Here is a 19,834-nt window from a genome sequence, read left to right as displayed (position 1 = left end):
ACGTAGGGTTTTCACAGCGGCGATGGTATGCTTGGTAAGGGCTATTTACAGCAACCCAACAACTTGCGTTTGATTTTCGATGTAAGCTAATTTTGTTCTCGTTCTAATATTGTTCTCAATAATGGCTTGGGTATTTATCCAGATCCTATCAACCGAAGAATTTTCAACTAATACTGGGGATGGATTTAAGTGTGACTGGAACTTAGGTTACCCTATCACCTCATATATATGCTGAGGTCTCAAAGGTACGTCTAGTATTACATTTACACCGCCTATAAACCACCGATCTGTTCCGACTTCCGAGTGAGGGACGTGCCTTAAGTTTTCTGACACCATTTACTATGAAACAGTAATGAATATTCAGAATAAAAAATATATATACATACATTTTGTTTCTGTTTATCACGTACACAAATATACACCGTTTGCGTGGGAAATTTTAAGGTAAATATAGCGAAGAGATCGTAGTATAGAAGAGACTCCAGGCTGTTTAAAATTGTTGATGTACTACATTTTAAGTGGAGGAGAGAGTCGTTTTAAATTGCATACCAAAAATAGAGTATTTCCAAATCTCTTCAACATAGGGAGATAAAACTACGTATGTTAACTGCTCATTACAAATATTTGGACACGTCTATCTGCATTTCCGAAAATTTTTCTTCTAAGGGTAGGGGGTAATTTACTATTACTTTTTTTTGAGGTTTCTCACGTATAAAAATCCATATCAATCAACGATCGAAATGAACTTTGCAAAGTAACTAGTACTGAATAGAAAATGACCTCTCACTCAAAGATAAATATTTCCTATGAAATCCATTATTCCTTATTAATATATCTTTTATTCTCTCTGGCATGCTATGTAGGAGTTTAGCACATTTCGACCTCAATTCAGCATCATGATTCCAAAAATTGTTGATATCCTCGACCAATTGATGTTTGGTTGTAATATACTTCTTCTTTAGCTTTTCCTTCATGAAGCTCCAAGGGTTTTCAATCGGGTTCATATCAAGACTATTGCCCGGCTACGGAAGAACACTAATTTCGTTGTTCTTAAAGAATTTTGTCACAGTTTTGCCCCGGTGGCATGGGGCTCCATTATGCATAAAGATGAAGTGTGCGTCATCAAACCAGACAGCAGTCTGAGGATGCAGTTCTTCCTGAAGAATTTGTAGGTATTGGTCGTGATTCATTGTTCTCTATATTATATACAGTTTCCCAAGCCAGAAGACGGACCTCACACCCTAGACTATGAAAGAAGTAGGATGCTTCACCTTCTGTTTGAGGCATTCTAACTTTAAATCCCTCCAGGTCGACGTCGCACATATTGTGAACATTCATCAGACACGAAGACACATGATTCATCACTGAAACACCTATTCTTCAATCATGAGCAGTCCAATGTTGTAGGCCTTGTGCCAATTCGAGGCTCTTCTTTGCCGTGGTTGGAGTAAATTTTGCTTTCTTTTTTGGCCTGAGTACTTTTATTTCCTCAGCACAAAGAATCCTTCGAACATTTTCAGGCGAAATGTCTACACCATACTCAGCCATTTTTATGCTTAAGTCTCTAGGAGTTGCGTTTCTGTTTCCCAGAGCCAATCTTTTTAGTTTTCTGATACCTCTTAGCGATAGTTTTGGCTTTCGAAATCACTTTCCAACCCTATTTTGCTGATACAAATGCAGCTACCTCATCGCAACGGAGATTTTACTCACATATTTTTGTCCTACCTCAAGTCTACTAGCAATGTGTCGTTGTGTATATCTTCCTTCCGCCAGAAGTGTTTTGACAACTTCCACTTTACACGGAAAAAGGTCTCTGGCTTTTCCCATTATGCCGCGACTTCACAATATAAAAGATTAATACAAGAAGCACGTAACGATCATTTTAAAGTGGCTCATTCGAACTGTTGAATGCTTTGAATGTCGTAACTGTTTACGACTGCAACCACAATACTTTAGATTGTTACTTGTTGATAGTAACCACAATAGCTGTCTACAACTGAAATACCACTTTCAGAACTCCCTCCCCCCTACTAATGCTCTCTGGTGTTCAATGGTCATATAATCACTTCAACTGTACAGAAACAAATGAAGGATCCTATATTAGTGGTTTATTAAATTACATGTTCTAGAACTCCGAAATTAAGACTGCAACATCAACTTTGCATTTCTCGAGCGTGTGTCTAATAATTTGGACACGTCTTTATTAGCAAGATACTCACTATGTATTAATCCAATTTTCTCGGGATTGCTGCCAGAGTGAGTGTTGCTGTGCTGAGCTTTCGTTACCATACAGCGGCAACATCTTCATAGCTCTGAAGATGTTGCCGCTGTATGGTAACGAAAGCTCAGCACAGCAACACTCACTCTGGCAGCAATCCCGAGAACATTGAATTAATAGTAGACGCCAGCAAAGCTTCAAAATCACTCTCACTATGTAACTTATTTCCTAGAATGGACTCTAAAACTCTTAATGCATTTTGTTTCCTTCTTTGCGATAAAAGGTTTAGTTTAGAAACCTCTAATAATATTACGTAGTTACAATAGTACTGGTACAAATTTAAATGAAAATATACATATTTTATAAACCTCTTTTGGACCCTTTCTATTTTGTCATTATTTGTGATGCTAATATTTCACCAAATCGCACTTGCGAATTCAAGTTGAGGTTTGATAAGAGTTTTACATAATCTTATATACGTGTTTTTATTTTAAATAATAAATAATAATGATTAAGAAGAAGAAGAAAACATACGTAGTAATGAATAAATAATGATTGCGTATACCATTGCTAAATTTTGGTTTCCAGACAATTAGTTGCTTGACTAGATTGGAATTTAGCTTTCTTTTCAGTATCTACATGAGGTATTTGATATATGGACCTACAGCTTAAAGTGTGATTAGAACCACAGGTGCTTCCACCGGGAATTAAACAATGGTCTACAGCGCCGAAAGCACGTGCCCTAACCATATAACCACAAATAAGCAATTCTGAATTAAACAAGAATTATGAAAGACATTAGAGCTCTAAAGATGATTGGACGGTAATGGTTAATTTCACCCAAGGATTTTAAGAAACCTAATCACTGCGAAATTAAAATACCGCTAATTTTATAGTAATTATGTAATATCTTCAAATATATAAAAGATAATCGAATTGTGGAACAAGAGCGCGATAGATAATATTATTTCGCATGAGATATCGTTATCAAGAGTCACCTAGTAGCTTTCTGTTTGCAGCCATTTAGAAACGCGAAAATAAATGCCGATTTTCTAAATGGCTGGAAATCGAAAGCAGATAAGCGAGTTGTGATAGCGGCATCTCATGTAAACTAATGTTGTCTAGCGAGCTCTTCCACTTTTCGATTATTTTTTGTATCTATTTGAAGATATCACTTAATTACTGTAAAATTAGCGGTATTTTAATTTCTCCGTGATGGTTCCTCTTAAATGTTAATATAACTCCCTTAATTATGATACTCTTTACTCAGATCGTGATCCTCAAAACACTCCACATTTAGTAATTCAATAAAACTTTCCATTTGTTTTAAACAACAACAATATGTTCACATTTTATTTAGCTTGTTTCTTATGTAACTGTGAGTAAAGTTTGCATTAACAAAAATTTGCAAAGTTAGTGCTGCTGGAAATATGTCTTCCATTTGTCATGTTTCGGATTTCAAGTGCAAATGGAGTTCAAGTAAGACTTTTCTTTTTATTTCGACCACATATTACGTTTGCTGCTAAATAACACGGTTAACGAAAAAAAAATCGATAATTACAGCTATCATACAAACAACTACGTTTACTATATAAAGATAAAGAAAAATGATATGAACACTCGCATTGTTTTCTTCTACATTAATAACCGTTAACAATGGGATGGTAATGTAATCCGGTTCTTTTGATGGAGGTACTGTAGGGGAGAATGCCTTATACTATGAGCAATGATGATACATTGTGTTCTTTGCACCCACCAACTTTATCAAATTCAAGTACCAGTCATGACGTACTTTGCACCCACCAACTTTATATCAAATTCAAGCACCAGTCATGACGTACTTTGCACCCACCAACTTTATCAAATTCAAGTACCAGTCATGACGTACTGTGCACCCACCAACTTTATCAAATTCAAGCACCAGTCATGACGTACTTTGCATCCACAAACTTTATGAAATTCAAGCACCAGTCATGACGCAAAGCTCAGTTTAATAGTACATCCCAGGACGCAAACACAAGTATGCAAAATTCACCTTTTACAATAATAGATAAGCCTGCATTTAACTTTAACTCAGAAGTTGGCCTAAGCATTTTTATAATTTAGATATTCTACTTGTATAATTAATGTTTAAAAGACAAATTTAACCCTGGAATATACACTGCTGTGCTGGAGCACCCAAGTAATTATACCAATCGCCTTTGTGGCGCTGTTTTCACGGCTATTGGTTGGTACTTCCATGCACTCTCATTTTATATAGTGATATTCCCAGTGGTAGTTGACAAACCATATCTTTCCTTTCATAATAGAAGCTAAATCAGGAGTGGGGTCCTATAGCACCCAATGTCCGTGTTTATGTTTGTGAAATCCAGTATTATCGAAGATCGTTTTAGGTACTTTGCGTGTGTTTATGTGATGTTTTCTGATGGTGAAAGTAAATGCAGATCGAAGTAAGTCTACAAACTTTGTACTGAACACACTAAAACGAGGCACTACTTTGATCTGAACACGTTGCAGACCACTACAACGACCACTACACTACAAGGAAGTATTGTCTGTTTCGATCAGTTATTTCACATATATAGTGTCAGGAAGAAAACACGACGATCACCTCTATGTGTTCTTTACGGTTTGTTGGATCAGGCTGGTGTTAACGCAATAATTCTCTTCTCTAATAATGTAGGTCAACAGAAGGAAATCCTATGTAAGGAGTTTCTCGAAGAACTGGGAATGCAGTTACATAGACCCTACTTGAAGGAGCGACGGAAGATTAATCTTTCCACGTATTTGTCTACTGGTATTTAAAATATTCTTGATATTGAAGAGCAACTATCATCTATACGCGGGTCAACACTTGGTCTTCTGAAACAAGCACGATGTCGAATGTAGGGATGCGCACGAGACAAGATTTGTGGCTGTCTCGACTCGAAAATGTGTTGTAAAAGTGATGTCTCGACTCGAAAAATGTATATTTCTCTATTGGAAGATCCGTGTCTCGACTCGAATTTCGGCAGGAAAATCCTGTCTCGACTCGTCTCGTGCGCATCCCTAGTCGAATGTGTCCCAGAAACAACGACAGAAAATCAAAATTTCTTGTACCAGTTGCAAGATTATTGATTGTGCTGAGCATAAAAACGAAGTATGCATTTCATGCAATAAGAAGTAACTATGTTTGTGAAAAATGCAAAGAAATTCCTATTGTGTATTCTTGAATATGATAAAGTGATATAATTGTGTTAAAGTTTCTTATTATTGCTTTTAGTAGTATTTAATTAAATAAGATACTCTGGCACCCTACGTGTGTATTCACATTAGCATTTTATGTGTTTGTATTCCAGGGTTAATAACATTTTTGCACCCATTGTCAACAGAAATCCCTCCCGAATCTTGTACATTTTTTAAATCAATATTACTTCAAAGTAAACTTGATTGAAGTTCCTACTTTTCAATAAACCACTTTAAAATCAACGCCCTTCTAATCAAAGAACTCACCATTCAAATACTGACGCTGAAAATTCACGCACTTGCTTTTTCTTAAGCTTCAAACATTGAAGGAAATATTTTTCCGATTTTATTATTTAATCCTTATTTCCACCGTTGTCGTGATGATTTTTAGGCTTATAAATTAATTGCATGCAGTTACTCTATCACGCAAAAAAATACTCACCAAAACAAAAATTAATGCACTCATATATTTTTATTTTTCATATTTTTATAAATTTCGTCTAGATGTAAATCCATGTGCACATCCATGGATATCTGAGAAACCTGTAAGTCTATCGGCAACTGGCCAACCTGTCAACTCATTAGAACATTGGTAGGAAGATCAAACGTGAATTTTTGTACAGGCTATAATTTCCGTTGTCAGCAGCCAGTGGTTTCTACATCGTTGTCACATCTCCTGTCTAGAAACCTTCGTATAAAGCAAGATAGAATACACACAATAGTCTGTCAGCGGTTGTAGCTTATTAAGTATTCAAGTTTGGGTGAAATTTTCTGCGACTTGTACCATTAAAAGAAGAAACTAAACTGTAAAATTATTAATCCAAATCAGATTAAACGAATTAGAATAATTTCCTCTCGCAATGTTTTAGGTCTGCAGCCGGTAGGCTCAGTTGTTCACAATACACACCTCCGCTTAAACCCTATTTCTCCTGTGCGAAAACCGAGTATGTCAGCTATCGTTTTTTTTTTTTTTTTTAAATAAATAGACATATCACATTAAATCGTAGCAAAATACATCCCTCAAAGACAGTGCAGTGTGTCGAGGGAAGCATATTCCATGGGTTGGAAGAGTATAGCGGAATCACTTTAATACACTTACCATAAAATTAAGAGAATTGTCATCAAGTTATAAGGATTATCTTGAAAATATAAGAATATAGGTTCGTAATTACAAACCAGTAACTATCCATAATCAAATCAGTATAGCAAAAGCAATATTAAAATGTAATACTTGCCTATAATTTGCGGCAGCCACTCATTATAAGTAATGTGCTGAATTTCTGCAATGACAATGCGTCTTGCTTCTTGATACAGTTTCTCGTCATCCCAATAGGAATTAAGTCTGGAGAGCTCGGAGGCCACTCTGTTGTGTTCTCGAAGGAATAGTGTATGTAGAATTGACAGACCAGGTTGAATATTAACTCGTTTGTCACCTTTAAAAGAAGTAACATAACAGTTAGTTTTTTTTTTGTTTGTTGAGTATCTAAAACATAACATTTTTTGTTGTTAATCCCAAAGTTTTGGTATAAGGAGAGTTGGTTCAGAATTATGAATGGGGAAATAGAATTTTAGTCTAATATAATGATCAGAAAAACTATCCTTCATAAGGTAAGTAAGAACCACTTTTAGTTTAATAAGCATTCTTCATAGTAACACTTGGTAGAAACCTGGAGTGCCCAACGGGTAGACTGCTGTCTACTTGTCAAACGGCAGATCGTGAGGGGTAGCTAGCTCGTAGTTTGTTTTTGCACCACACCAATGTCAATAATTCTGGTGTATTAACTCTTTTGAGGTTTTTGGTACGAATTCTTACCATGGAATAGTGTTGTGTTTAAATGCTTATTAAGCTCACATAACATTACTGAACCCGGCTTTCTTTATTGCTCAAGTCAGGCATGGACCAAAGAACAATCCAGATGAGTTTTGGAACCGGATTGTCAACTTGATGGCGCGAAATGGGGGCGGAGGGGAATAACATTGTTTTCTATTTCTAAGGCAAATTTCAAAACATTCTTGACTCCCTTAGTTTTCAAGATATCAGACTGTAACTTTGCATACGGATTGTCTGCATCTTTGAGTATTTCTCATTTTTTTGAGATCCGTACGTGAACCCGAACCCGGGACCGAGGGGCGCAAATAGACTATTCCGAGGGGGTGAGTTTTTCAGAAAAATCGGGGGCGCGGTGGCTCAGTGGTAGAGCGTTCACCTCTGGTGCTTGGGGTCCCGGGTTCGATCCCAGCCCCCGCCAAGTGAACTTTGTGGTGGACAAACACCGTGCTCGTGGGTTTTCTCGGGGTTCTCCCGTTTCCTCCCACTTTCTTCATTCCACCATTTTCACTCATTTCTCATCATCACCGTCTCCTTTAGCCTAACCGGCATAACCGTGGGACGTAAAACTTACAGATTTCATTTCATTTCATTTTCAGAAAAATCCGGTTTTTTCCTAATTTCCCGGTTCAAACGGACGATACAGACATGTGAGGGGTGCCATTAGAAAGGGCGCATTATACTAAAGAAAATGGTGTTTGAACCATGACGCTAGGCCAAATAGTAATGACGCAGTAAATGTTTAGAATATGGATCACCTTCAGACTTTCAAAACATTTTGCGACCTTTGCTTTAAAGATACACGATTGAAATTTTGCACACAGATTATATACATAACTATGTACGTTTCAAGAAATTTTCAGATCATTACATGAACCCAGGCCCGGGCTCAAAAACTTTCAATTTTTTTCGAAAAAAACTCCCGGCTTTCTCTGATTTTCCGTTTCTAGTGTATAATATGGATAAGCGAGTGGTACCGTTGGAAAGACTGCTGTATTGTGTAAAAAAAGAGGTATGAACGATGATTCTACGATAAAAAGTGAAGAAGCAGTAGCTCTTTGACTCAAAATCTAAAATTTACCTCAAAAAGTGGAAATCCCAAAAGGGTTTAAAAAAAACAGTTGAAATAACCGGTGGAAAGTATATTTCTCACTTTGTGCAGTTTAAAGTAACAATAAATACGGCTTTAAGTAATAGGCTAATCCTTACACTCTGCAATTAATTTACAGCTGTTTACAATGATATAATATTAAGTCTAAGCACATGTTGTTAATTCATAATAGCCGTAAGGTTGTAAGAAAGTCTCCCTTACTTTACCAAAAACAACAACAAAAAAAAGCCTTTCTTTAAAACAATACACCTTGCTACATATTATTTACAGAAAATCATATTGTTAGAGGCACTGTAGAAGCTTTTGTGAGGAAACTCAATGTTGTTTATGTCAATATGGGTTACCTGAAATTCATGAATATGCATTGTTGTATAGGGCTCAGGCTAGGGGAAAAGTGAAGGTAAAAAAATAGAGAAAAGGAATTACTTTTTTCTGAGGTTACCGCCCATTTGCTTAATATAGAATGTCCGGAAAGTCACGCAATCCGAATTTCAGAAATCAGAACTTTTGAACCATTGGAACTAATGAAGTGTAACTGCAACCCAGGGAAAGCTTGTCTGTGTAGGTACTTTACAAGTATTTATCTTGGAGAGGGGTTCCATATTTGTCTTCACAGATGCCAGAAAGATATAAAGGTGATGACATTGTTTTTTTTATGAAAGGTGAAAAAGTAGAAATTGGAGGCAGTTGCAGCATTGTTTCTGCACAAATGGGAATGTTAATAGGCAAGCTAGTTGACAATGTGTCGTTCTGAGGCAAGAAGACACAGTGGTACTCAGTCCTTGATAACGACATATCCTAAAAACACTTGATTTCCGATATTATGGCTTAACATAGCAACAATGACATATCAGATGGTGCCAACACGTGCAACCGGTCACCTACTATCGTATTATAAACAGACAAGAAACTTGCACATCATTCAGGAAGCCATGCTCAAAGGGAGTTAGGTTATTACCTTTCTTCAGAGATTTGCAAGTTTCTTGTTTGTTAGTAAAAATCCATCTATAGGTGGCAAGCCACACGAAAACAGATGCTCTTTACAACATTGATTTTCACGGCCGTGAGATATCTGTAATTATGGCATGGTATCGTTCTTGTTTTGGAATGATACATTCTCAATCATCCTAGCCGTTTATATTCCATTTGTACACAGTCAAAACTGCCTCCAATTTGTGATCTTTTTATGTTTTCTAAAGAAAAAATCATAACCTTCGTATGTTTCTGACATTATTGAGGATGAATGTCGAATCCTCACCCTGTGGTTTATATCACAAAACTATCACCACATACAGGCCCTCCCTGAAAAGCAGGTTAATTTCATTTGAACTTATGTTTCAAAAATTCTGATGCTCCAAAGGTCGGGTTGCGCGACTTTCTGGAAACTCTGTAGTAGCACCATAATTTATAGGCTTCGTATTGGTTCCCATCTTTGAAGAAAACTTTTCCTGACGGAGCGCTTCAATCAATCAACAATTGCTATAGTACACTATGACAGCTATCCTATGTATTATTTCCTATGGCAGTATTTTATAATTAATGGTCTTTTCCTGATGGGTGTAGAATTTTCCATTCACTTCTAAATAAAATCGATACCGTGATGGGAAGAGTAGTGATCAAATTAAACAAGAAAGATTTGTGGTACCTCACCTGCTACGAAACATGGCTCTTCTTTGGAATTCAACTCACAGAATTCAGGTTGTGCCTGTGGGAGATATTCTTTGTTAAAAACCACCTGAGTTCGAAGCCTTCCTCCGGAAAACTCTCTCAAGTTATTAGCCTGCTCCTCATCATTTCCGTACACCATTGAGGCATCCAAGAAAGATGTCAACTGGTTAATCTGGAAAGCCAGAAAAACAACAATAACTTTTAAATATTCATTAAGACAATTGTCATAATCAAAACTCAATTGATATCTGAGAGTTCCACCCAGTAATTATTTAAGATTCTCTCGAGGTTAATTTCAACACACTGAAGGTGAGAAGTAGTAAGTATTATGAGATACTGGGAATCCACACTTTGCACGTTAGAATATACAACCCCGGGAAAATATGGTTTTGGGCATGATGGCTCAGTGGAAGAGCGCATACCCGTGGTGCGTGGGGTCCATGGTTGAATTTCCAGTCAAGTAAGTTTGTGGTGGACAACACTGTATCCGTGGGTTTTCTCCGGGTATTCCCGTTTCTTATCATATTCTCATTCCACCAAATATTCCAATATCATTCATTTGCCTTAATCATAATCTCTCCTAGTCTAAAGGACATAATTGCGGTAGGTTAAACTGAAATATTTCATGACATTTTCATTCTGGAACAGTCATGAGATCCCTCATGGTCAAGTGGTTCGCGTACCAATCTTTAACGTGGAAGACACAACTTTCTTACTATAGAATAATAATTAAAACGGAGCTTTAAAATTATTGGTTAAATTATCGTAGAATTACACTATTATTAACGTATAGCAATTAATTACGATTAATTATCTACATATTAAACATACCAATCAATAGATTTCATAGAAGTGAACGAAATTATTTGCGTGATTTCAAAATCTGTATTCGTAATTTTCGATATAAAAATATTTGTTTAACGTAGAAGTTGATACTGCGTACGATATTCATGCCTTGTTTTAAAATGAATCTAAAACTGAACTGTGCCCTCATAAATCGTTTCATTCTACACTTACAAGACAAGAATTCACAATATGGTTGATGGATTAGGATTATTAATTAGATTTCTGGGCTTTAAGCAACTAAGGCTATGTTAGCCTATCGCGTATTAAGGATGATATTCTTCGGCGATCACACTATCCGGAAAAAGGGAAGAAAGAAAGCGGCCTGGGACCTATAAGTTAGGTACCATCCTATCATTTGGCTGGTGTGAGTGAGGAAAACCCAGGAAAACCTCTCAGGATGCCGGGCCTGAAAATAGCTTTTCACTTTTTCTTTTCGACCGAATGACCTCACAGGAAATTAGTGCTCTCAACGGGTCGGGTCGGGTCGGGTTGAAGACCGACCCGTGACCCGAATTGGGTGACCCGATCCGATGACCCGACCTTACCCGAGTGACCCGACCCGTGATCCGATCCGATTGACCTGACCCGACAACCCGACCCGAGCTGACCCTACTGACCCGACTCGACAACTCGACCGTAGTTGACCCGAGTTGACCCGACCCGTAACCCGACCCGTTTGAGAGCACTACCGGAAATCGAAAATACGGTTAATGAAATATTGCCCAGAATGAAAATGAAATGAAATATTTAGTTGGGCCTCCAACGATTACGCACCTAGACGATGATAAGGGAGACGGTAATAATGAGAAAAAATCAAGTGATGGAATGAAGAAAGTGGGAGGGAACGGGAGAACCCTGTGAAAACCCATGCACACAGTGTTTCTCCACCACAAAACACACTTGGAGCGAGCTGGGATCGAACCAGGCAGCCCAAGCACAACAAATGAACGCTCTAGCACTGAGCCAACGCGAATCCCAGAATTGTGAAAAGTTCTTCAAATTTAATTACATCTTTCTCTAAAAATGAGGTAGAACTTTCTCCAAAAGTGTCCAAGATGATTGTCGCATATCTATAACCAGCCTGCTACCCTGCAAATGCAGGGTGGGCCCCACAAACAGGTGGGCCTCCTCCATCAATTTTAAAAAGATGTGCTCAATTAAACCTACCAGCATCAAACATATGGCAGGGTAACTCCCGCAAACTTGTGTTTTGTATGAAAAAGACGTAAAGTTAAACTTTCATGAACGTTATTCTTCTTCACGTTTATCGACTTGAAAAGGTTCCGTCTATGTTACAATCAGGCCCGAAAACATTGCGGGGTTTGCTATACAGCAGCTGTTAAAAACGAGCACGTTAACTACTACTTTTTTTAATATAAGACACACAGTAGATTTCAGGCTGTTATTGGATTTGGATACCATTGCCTACTCCGGTCCTTTTACAAACCTGCGAGTGGCGATGTCTTAAAGAAACCATAGTTTCGTAGATATTGTTATTGTGGAAAGTGGAGGTGGAGCCGGAACGCTTTTGAACTGCATTGTCCTCAGACCAAGCTTCGAAGAAAGAAATCGGATCAGGCTTCGTGTTTTTTTTTTTTTTTTTTTTTTTTTTTTTTTAGTGCGGTAAAGCGAAAAGAAATTAATCGACACTATCAACGATTGTTTTATACAAACCTCAAACAATTACTATGAAGTTGCTGCCCTCGGCTCGTGTTTTATTTGTATATTACATCGAAGAGCAAATCCGATAGCAGCAATTCAATTATTGGAACACCAGTTACGTGCCGTTTGTCGTGGAAGACAGATGTGGTTGTGTCAGTATGGATGGTAGGAGTGATTGTAAGATTACTGATTGTAAGGAAAAATATAAAAGTGGTGCTAGAAAGCGAGAACACAAACGAAGATGTGATTTACAAAAAGCTGCATTTGACCGAAAACAAGGTAGGCTATTTGAATCTGTGAGGCCCCAAGAAACAAATGAGCATGATGTGACTCATTCGAGTACTGCAGGACAGTTGCCAGGTATTTTTTTTCTATTAGTCAATTCCCAGTAAGTGTAACTGGGGCATAATGAAGATATTAATATTAGGATACATTTCTGGCATTCATATTCTTATTATATTATATTAGGCTACAGTATGCAATTCAGTAGAAAATTTCAACCAATTTGATATTAGAACTGATTTATGAGGAAAGAAACTTACATTATTTCTGTCAGTGCCTTAATTATTTAGTGTTTCGAAGTTGACTTGAGATTAGTTTTTACTTATTGCACATGTATATATTTTGGGTTTTCTAAAACATGACACTCATTTGTTTAAATAAATGGTTTAAATTTATTACATAAAAAACAATAACACTATATAAATAACTGAAAGCACCAATTCCGGTATTGTGTGTGTTTACAATAAAAAATGATAATGCCAATTACACACTATATGAGTTACTATTAAAATGTTCCTACTTAAGATTTTTTGTAATTAGTGTTTTCCTTTTGTATAAATATATGGGATACTATTTATGGGTTCGAAGATGGACTTTTATATATGTAATACATATGAAGAATGCTACGTATATTTTTTACATTTTCATACAGTGGGCCCTCATTTCAGTTTAGCAGGGTAGGCCCTATTGTTGCCAGTCCGCCCTGTCTATAACTTTCTTGTAAGAATATAATTTGATAATGATTATGCAGGGTACTTTTAATACTGATACTATGTGTACAATCAGGAAATGTATATTTGTGTTAAATTTCAAAATAAAATAATATAAGTACGAAAATTAGAAAGAGTAAAACAAACAGTTGCTAAATGGAAAGGAAAGTTTTATTTTCGTTTTATTGTTCTTATTTACTGTTCTTTTGAGATGAAATTGGCCACATACATGTCTTTGCCGAAATACCGGGCGAATTCGTTATCAAATTATATTCCTATAACAACACATTTATAGACATGCGACAATAATTTTGGACATGAGTGTATATATAAGTGAATGGGTCACACATCAAGCTGAACAATATTACATGTTTGAGGAGAAATTTCCCTCCGTAGAACTTTTCGAGTAAAAATCGAGAAACTCATTTTTATGAGCCTAAATACCTAGTAGAATTTGTTTTGTTACAAGGAATAATTGTTAGTTTTTTTTTTTTTTTTTTTTTTAGATGAAACATTGTTTATGTACGTAAAGGGGTGACCCATAGAAAAGCAACTTTTGAAATGCCCGCCTTTTTGTTTTAGCACGTTGGCAACACTGAAGGTAACACGATTTTAATTTGTTCTCTTCGTGGTTAGTAGTCATGGAACACCGAATAGCGCATGAGTGTTGTGTTTTCTGTACGGGTAGGAATGGAGCGCGTATTGTCATATTGAAAACTTATTGCAAATATAGTGAGCACTCCATTCCTACCCGCACAAAAAACATATGACGATTATGCGCCATTCGGTGTTCTGTCAGGTGTCGCGGTGGCTCGGTAGTAGAGCGTTCACCTGATACTTAAGGTCCCAGGTTCAAACCCTGCTCCCGCCAAGTGAAATTTTTGTGGTGGACAAACACCGTGTGCGTGGGTTTCCTTGGGGTTCTCCCGTTTCTCCCCACTTTCTTCATTCCACTATTTAATTCATTACTCATCATCACCGTCTCCTTTAGCCTAGCCGGCATAACCGTGGGACGTAAAACTCAAAAATTTCATTTTTCGGTGTTCTGTCACTACTAACCACAAAAAACAACAGACGAAAATCGTGTAATGTTCAGTCCTGCCAAATCATAGAACACAAATGGCAGGCATCTCAAAAGTCGTGTCTTTTTTGGGACACCCTTTATATGTAAAAATAAACTGTTAATTGTAAAGTTGTATAAGTTACTATTTTTATTCTCAAATCGGTGATACTTTTTCAGTAGTGACGCAGATTGAACTTATAAATAAAATTCATCTTTGTTACAGTAGAATAATATTTTGGCCAACTCATAATATACGACATTCCAATCTTTATATTCAAAGTATTGAACATCTCCCTCAAGATGATTTGGAAAATGTGGCATCATTGAAGGGTCAAATTTTGAACAGTTCATGCACAATGATACAACACTGATTTTCTTGTTTACGACCTACGAATTGCTCTCTTTATTGTACTTGATTAATTAAAATCATGCTAGTGGGGGTTATAAGATTGTAATATTATTAGGATCACGCTAGTGGGCGTTATAAGATTGTAATGTAATTTAGGATCACGCTAGTTGTCGTTATAAGATTGTAACGCTATTAACATCACGCTAATGGGGATTATAAGATTATAATGTTACTAGGATCACGATAGTAAGTGTTGTAAGATTATAATGTTATTAGAATGACGCTATTGAGCTTTATAAGATTGTAATGGTATTACGATCATGCTAGTGGGGGTTATAAGGTTTTAATGTTATTAGGATCACGCTAGTGGATGTTATATAAGATTGTAATGTCACTAGGATCACGATAGTAAGTGTTGTAAGATTGTAATGTTATTCGGATCATGCTAGTAGGGGTTATAAGATTGTAATGTTACTAGGATCACGATAGCAAGTGTTGTAAGATATCAATGTTAATCGGATCACGCTAGTGGGTGTTATAAAATTGTAGTACATCCGTAGGCCCGTTACTCCACACAATAATACTTGAAGGACTATGTAAATTTAAATTCTGTTCCTTTGCAATTATCTGAGCTAGAACAAATATCTCAGCTGAACTCCTTAAGTAAGTCAATCCGTTAATATCTACACAGGTAACGGCGACTTTAACTTTGGCTATCCATATCATATTCATTCATAAATGTATGTTCGTGTGATTCTCTTTACTATTTTAACACAGTTTATTATCTTCTACTACAATCTTTCATATACCTCTGTGAGAACTCACTTCTCGTATAATCTCCTCACAGTTCGTACGACTCCCGCCAAGAGCTCATATGGTTAGGATCTTACGTTAAACTGTAGGTTCACGTCTCATGTAGCATCGCCACGATTTTTATTTTTTTCTCTTTTTTTTAAAAAAAATTCTTTATTTATTTTATTGCACGTTTGTGTTTCGTATTTTCATTTTCTTTTTAAGAAAAGCTAAAGTGAGCTGTCTCTTGGGTAGCCAATTAACGTACGTAAGTTTGGCATGGGAAAAGAGGGGTTAGATTTTGATGGAGGATCATGTGGTTTGGATTCCACGTTAAGCTGTAGGTCCACATCTCATGTACACTCGATGCTGAAATGAACGCTAAACTCAAAATTAAATCAAAACATTTAACCAATTTTTCCTTTTTGTAATCTCCGGTTTGGAAAAATGAAATGAAAATTTTCAGTTTAACTTAGTACGATTATGATCTTTAGCCTAAGGGAAACGATCCTTAAGAGTCTTCATCCCGGCCAAATTAAAATACCGCTAATTTTAGAGGCCGTTTAGACGTTATGATAAATCATCAAGGGTAGAGATAAATTTCAGAAATCATCACATCTAAATTAGTTTATCTCATGATATCTCTCCTGCATATGATACGATGCGATAAGTTCGACATGTTCAACTTATCGCATGCAAGCCAGGTATAGCCCCCCGTAGAGAAACAAAGGAATGAATAGGTCACCGCTTCCAACCCTTCTTCGCTGCCAGCTTCTTGGAAGGAAAGCGGAAAAAACAGGTTTTGCTAAGAATTTGCTTATACCTGTCGTCCTGTGATCTGTTCTGTTGACAAAAAGGAAAGAAATATCTTTTCCCCATTTTCTGTTCATGAAATGCGAATAGTTTTCCAAACTACGAAAACTACAACAAATTAGCCGTTCGATTTGGTTTGCTTTGATTTATGAAATTTAACCTCGGCTAAAGCAAAGGTAGATCCATAGTTTAAAATGAGATAAAACCGACTAGCACCGAGAATTGAAACCTAGACCGCATACATCAGAAGCGGCACGTCCTTGATTGAAACCTTTGTCCATATCTTCGAAACAAGTCATTATAAACCTAAAATTAAATACAGTATTTGCAATAATTCTTCCACATAAATTTATTGGGGACCAGAGATGGACACATCAACCATGGTCTACTAGTCTACAAGTAATTGTGAGAGGTAGCCCACGTTGGTCTGTCTTACTGTTTGTATCAATCAAGCATACCAATCTCGATGGACTGATTGCTAGTTTCTGATACGTTTCTGAGAAAATCAAAATGAATTAATTATTTTTTTAAATATTTAAATAATCTTAATTTTATGAATCGTATTTCCTTTTTTTTTTTTTTTTTTTACTGTCCATTACGTCCTCATTATTAGTCTATATTTTAATCAGTAGATCGCTAGTGATTTCAGAAATGAAAAGTAGCGCTCAAACTTAAGAAAGGTTAGCCACCCTTGTTCTAAAACTATTCAATATTGTTTTATTTTTCAGTTCTTACTCTGGTTTGTCAATCAAGCGTTTTAGTGCTTACCTCCTGTTATTGCTGAACGGGACGTAAAACCCAAAATCAACTCAACTCAACTCAATTCCGAATTCAGAAATCGTATATAGATACTTCATAACTAGAATTTCGAATTTTCATATATATGCTTCATACTTATTTCACTTCTATATAAATTGTATTTTAATTTACAATGTCAGATTAAATATTTTAACCAAAGGCGAGCTCTTTAACCAATAGTAACCATTAGGCTAGAAAGGTTTATCTTCTTCCAAGAACACTTAAGATTATTATAATATAAACTATGGGTGTTCTAAAAATGGTGCCTACGGACCACAGAGCACTCTTCTGCAGGTCACAATAAAGCGAAAATGTTGTATGATGAAATGCCCACCGGGGCCTCCTTCAGGCTCTATGGGGAATCAAAATTTTACTATGTGGCAACGTCGCAGAGTAACTTGAAGCCATTAGCATTACTCTACGAATACAACAAAGCGTTAAATCGATTGCTTCACTAATAAGAGATGCCAGTATCAATCAATATCGACTTTAGTTGCCATCTGGAAAAGAATCGATTTAACTATTTGATAGATTGATACATCTAAATCTATGGTTCTTTATTTGCGACGTTGCTACATAGTGCAATTTATGTCTCCAGACGACGACTCGAAAGGTATACAAATATATATATATATATATATATATATATATATATATATATATATATATATATATATATATATATATATATATATATAAGGTATGGGTCGCGGACATAAGCTCACCAGTAATAATATAATTGTATTATGAAATAATTAATGAAAGGAAAAAATACAATAATGATAACTAATTACACTTATACGTTAACTAATTTATACTAATTGCAAAGGAAAATAAACATGAATAAAATAAATACAAGTAAGCAATGGAAAAATGGTAAACGGAAAATATGACTAAAATCCAAACTAGACTTTGAATATTAATAATCTGGCAAGATAGCCCCGACTTTAGAAAATTGAAACAATAACTAGGTCATTCGTTTGTACTATGTTTGTTTTTGTCGATTACAGCGCCATCTATTACGTACCGAAAAAATGTTCAATACAGAAGTTACGTATTTTTTCACGGAGAATCAGAATATGCGATAAAAATGGGGGTTCCTATTTAAGATTTCAAAGTTGCCCCTCCCTCCCCCAGGTGGTGGGGGCAGGGGGTCGCGTGTGGTATCTTTGGATGTTCTCCTTCGAGGCGAACAACTTTTGTTGCAACTTTTTTAAAATCCGATTTGCAGTTTTCAAGATATTCCCAAAAACAATTTTAAATCTAAAACGTTTACAAAAGTGTGAAAATCATACCTAGTATGGTGTGCGGCCTCTTTTTCCGTCCAAAACAGATTGGATCCGACGTGGAATGGACGTATAGAGCTCCTGAATCGTGGTGTGTGGAATTTTGACCGGTGACCTGTTAGCCCAACCATGTAACAAAATTCGATTGGAATTGAGCCAGATCGTTGGATCGTCGTTTGATCGCTAAAAATTATCGTTTGATCGCCACGCGTAGTGACGTAATAAAAGTAATTAGGTAGGGGGGGCTAACAGGTTAACCTGTTAGCCCCCCCATCGAACCAAATTCGATCGGAATTGGGTCAGATCGTTTCATTGTCGTTTGATCGCGTTTGATCGCCAAAAATTATCGTTCCATCGCCACGCGTACTGACGTAATACAAGTAATTAGGTAGGGGGGCTAACAGGTTAAACTGTTAGCTCCCTCATCGAACCAGATTCGATCGGAATTGAATCAGATCGTTTCATTATCGTTTGATCGCGTTTGATCGCCACGCGTAGTGACGAAATACAAGTAATTAGGTAGGGGGGCTAACCTGTTAGCCCCCTATCAAACCAAATTTGATCGGAATTGGGTCAGATCGTTTCATTGTCGTTTGATCATGTTTGATCGCCAAAAATTATCGTTTGATCGCCACGCGTAGTGACGAAATACAAGTAATTGCTTAGGGGGGGCTAACCTGTTAGCCCCCTATCAAACCAAATTTGATCGGAATTGGGTCAGATCGTTTCATTGTCGTTTGGTCACGTTTGATCGCCAGAAATTATCGTTTGATCGCAACACGTAGTGACGTAATACAAGTAATTAGGTAGGGGGGCTAACAGGTGAACCTTTTACCCCCGTATCGAACCAAATTTCTATCGGAATTGGGTCAAATCGTTTCATTGTCGTTTGATCGCGTTTGATCGCGAAAAATTATCGTTTGATCGCCACGCGTAGTGACGAAATACAAGTAATTGCTTAGGGGGCTAACCTGTTCCTATCAAACCAAATTTGATCTGAATTGGGTCAGATCGTTTCATTGTCGTTTGATCACGTTTGATCGCCAGAAATTATCGTTTGATCGCAACGCGTAGTGACGTAATACAAGGAATTAGGTAGGGGGGCTAACAGGTGAACCTCTTAGCCCCCGTATCGAACCAAATTCGATCGGAATTGGATCAGATCGTTTCATTATCGTTTGAT

At 36.7% G+C, this 19,834-nt stretch overlaps 1 protein-coding gene across 1 annotated transcript in view; it reads right to left on the bottom strand.

Annotated features, from left to right (window-relative positions):
• Nucleotides 1-19,834, bottom strand: part of LOC145679616 (immunomodulatory peroxidase-like) — a 189,837-nt gene that overhangs the window by 90,243 nt on the left and 79,760 nt on the right. The window contains exons 6-7 of the mRNA XM_081750192.1: nucleotides 10,033-10,222; nucleotides 6,679-6,876 (exon numbers count right to left, since the gene is read on the bottom strand). Coding sequence (XP_081606318.1) covers nucleotides 6,679-6,876; nucleotides 10,033-10,222 — 388 coding nt within the window. The remainder of the gene's footprint in view (nucleotides 1-6,678; nucleotides 6,877-10,032; nucleotides 10,223-19,834) is intronic.

The sequence above is a fragment of the Thermobia domestica genome, chromosome 2, assembly GCF_964235325.1.
Source record: "Thermobia domestica chromosome 2, izTheDome1.hap1.1, whole genome shotgun sequence".
NCBI lineage: Eukaryota > Metazoa > Arthropoda > Insecta > Zygentoma > Lepismatidae > Thermobia > Thermobia domestica.
The sequence above is the reverse complement of the archived record's forward strand: the minus strand, read 5'-3'. Positions and strand labels throughout refer to the sequence as shown.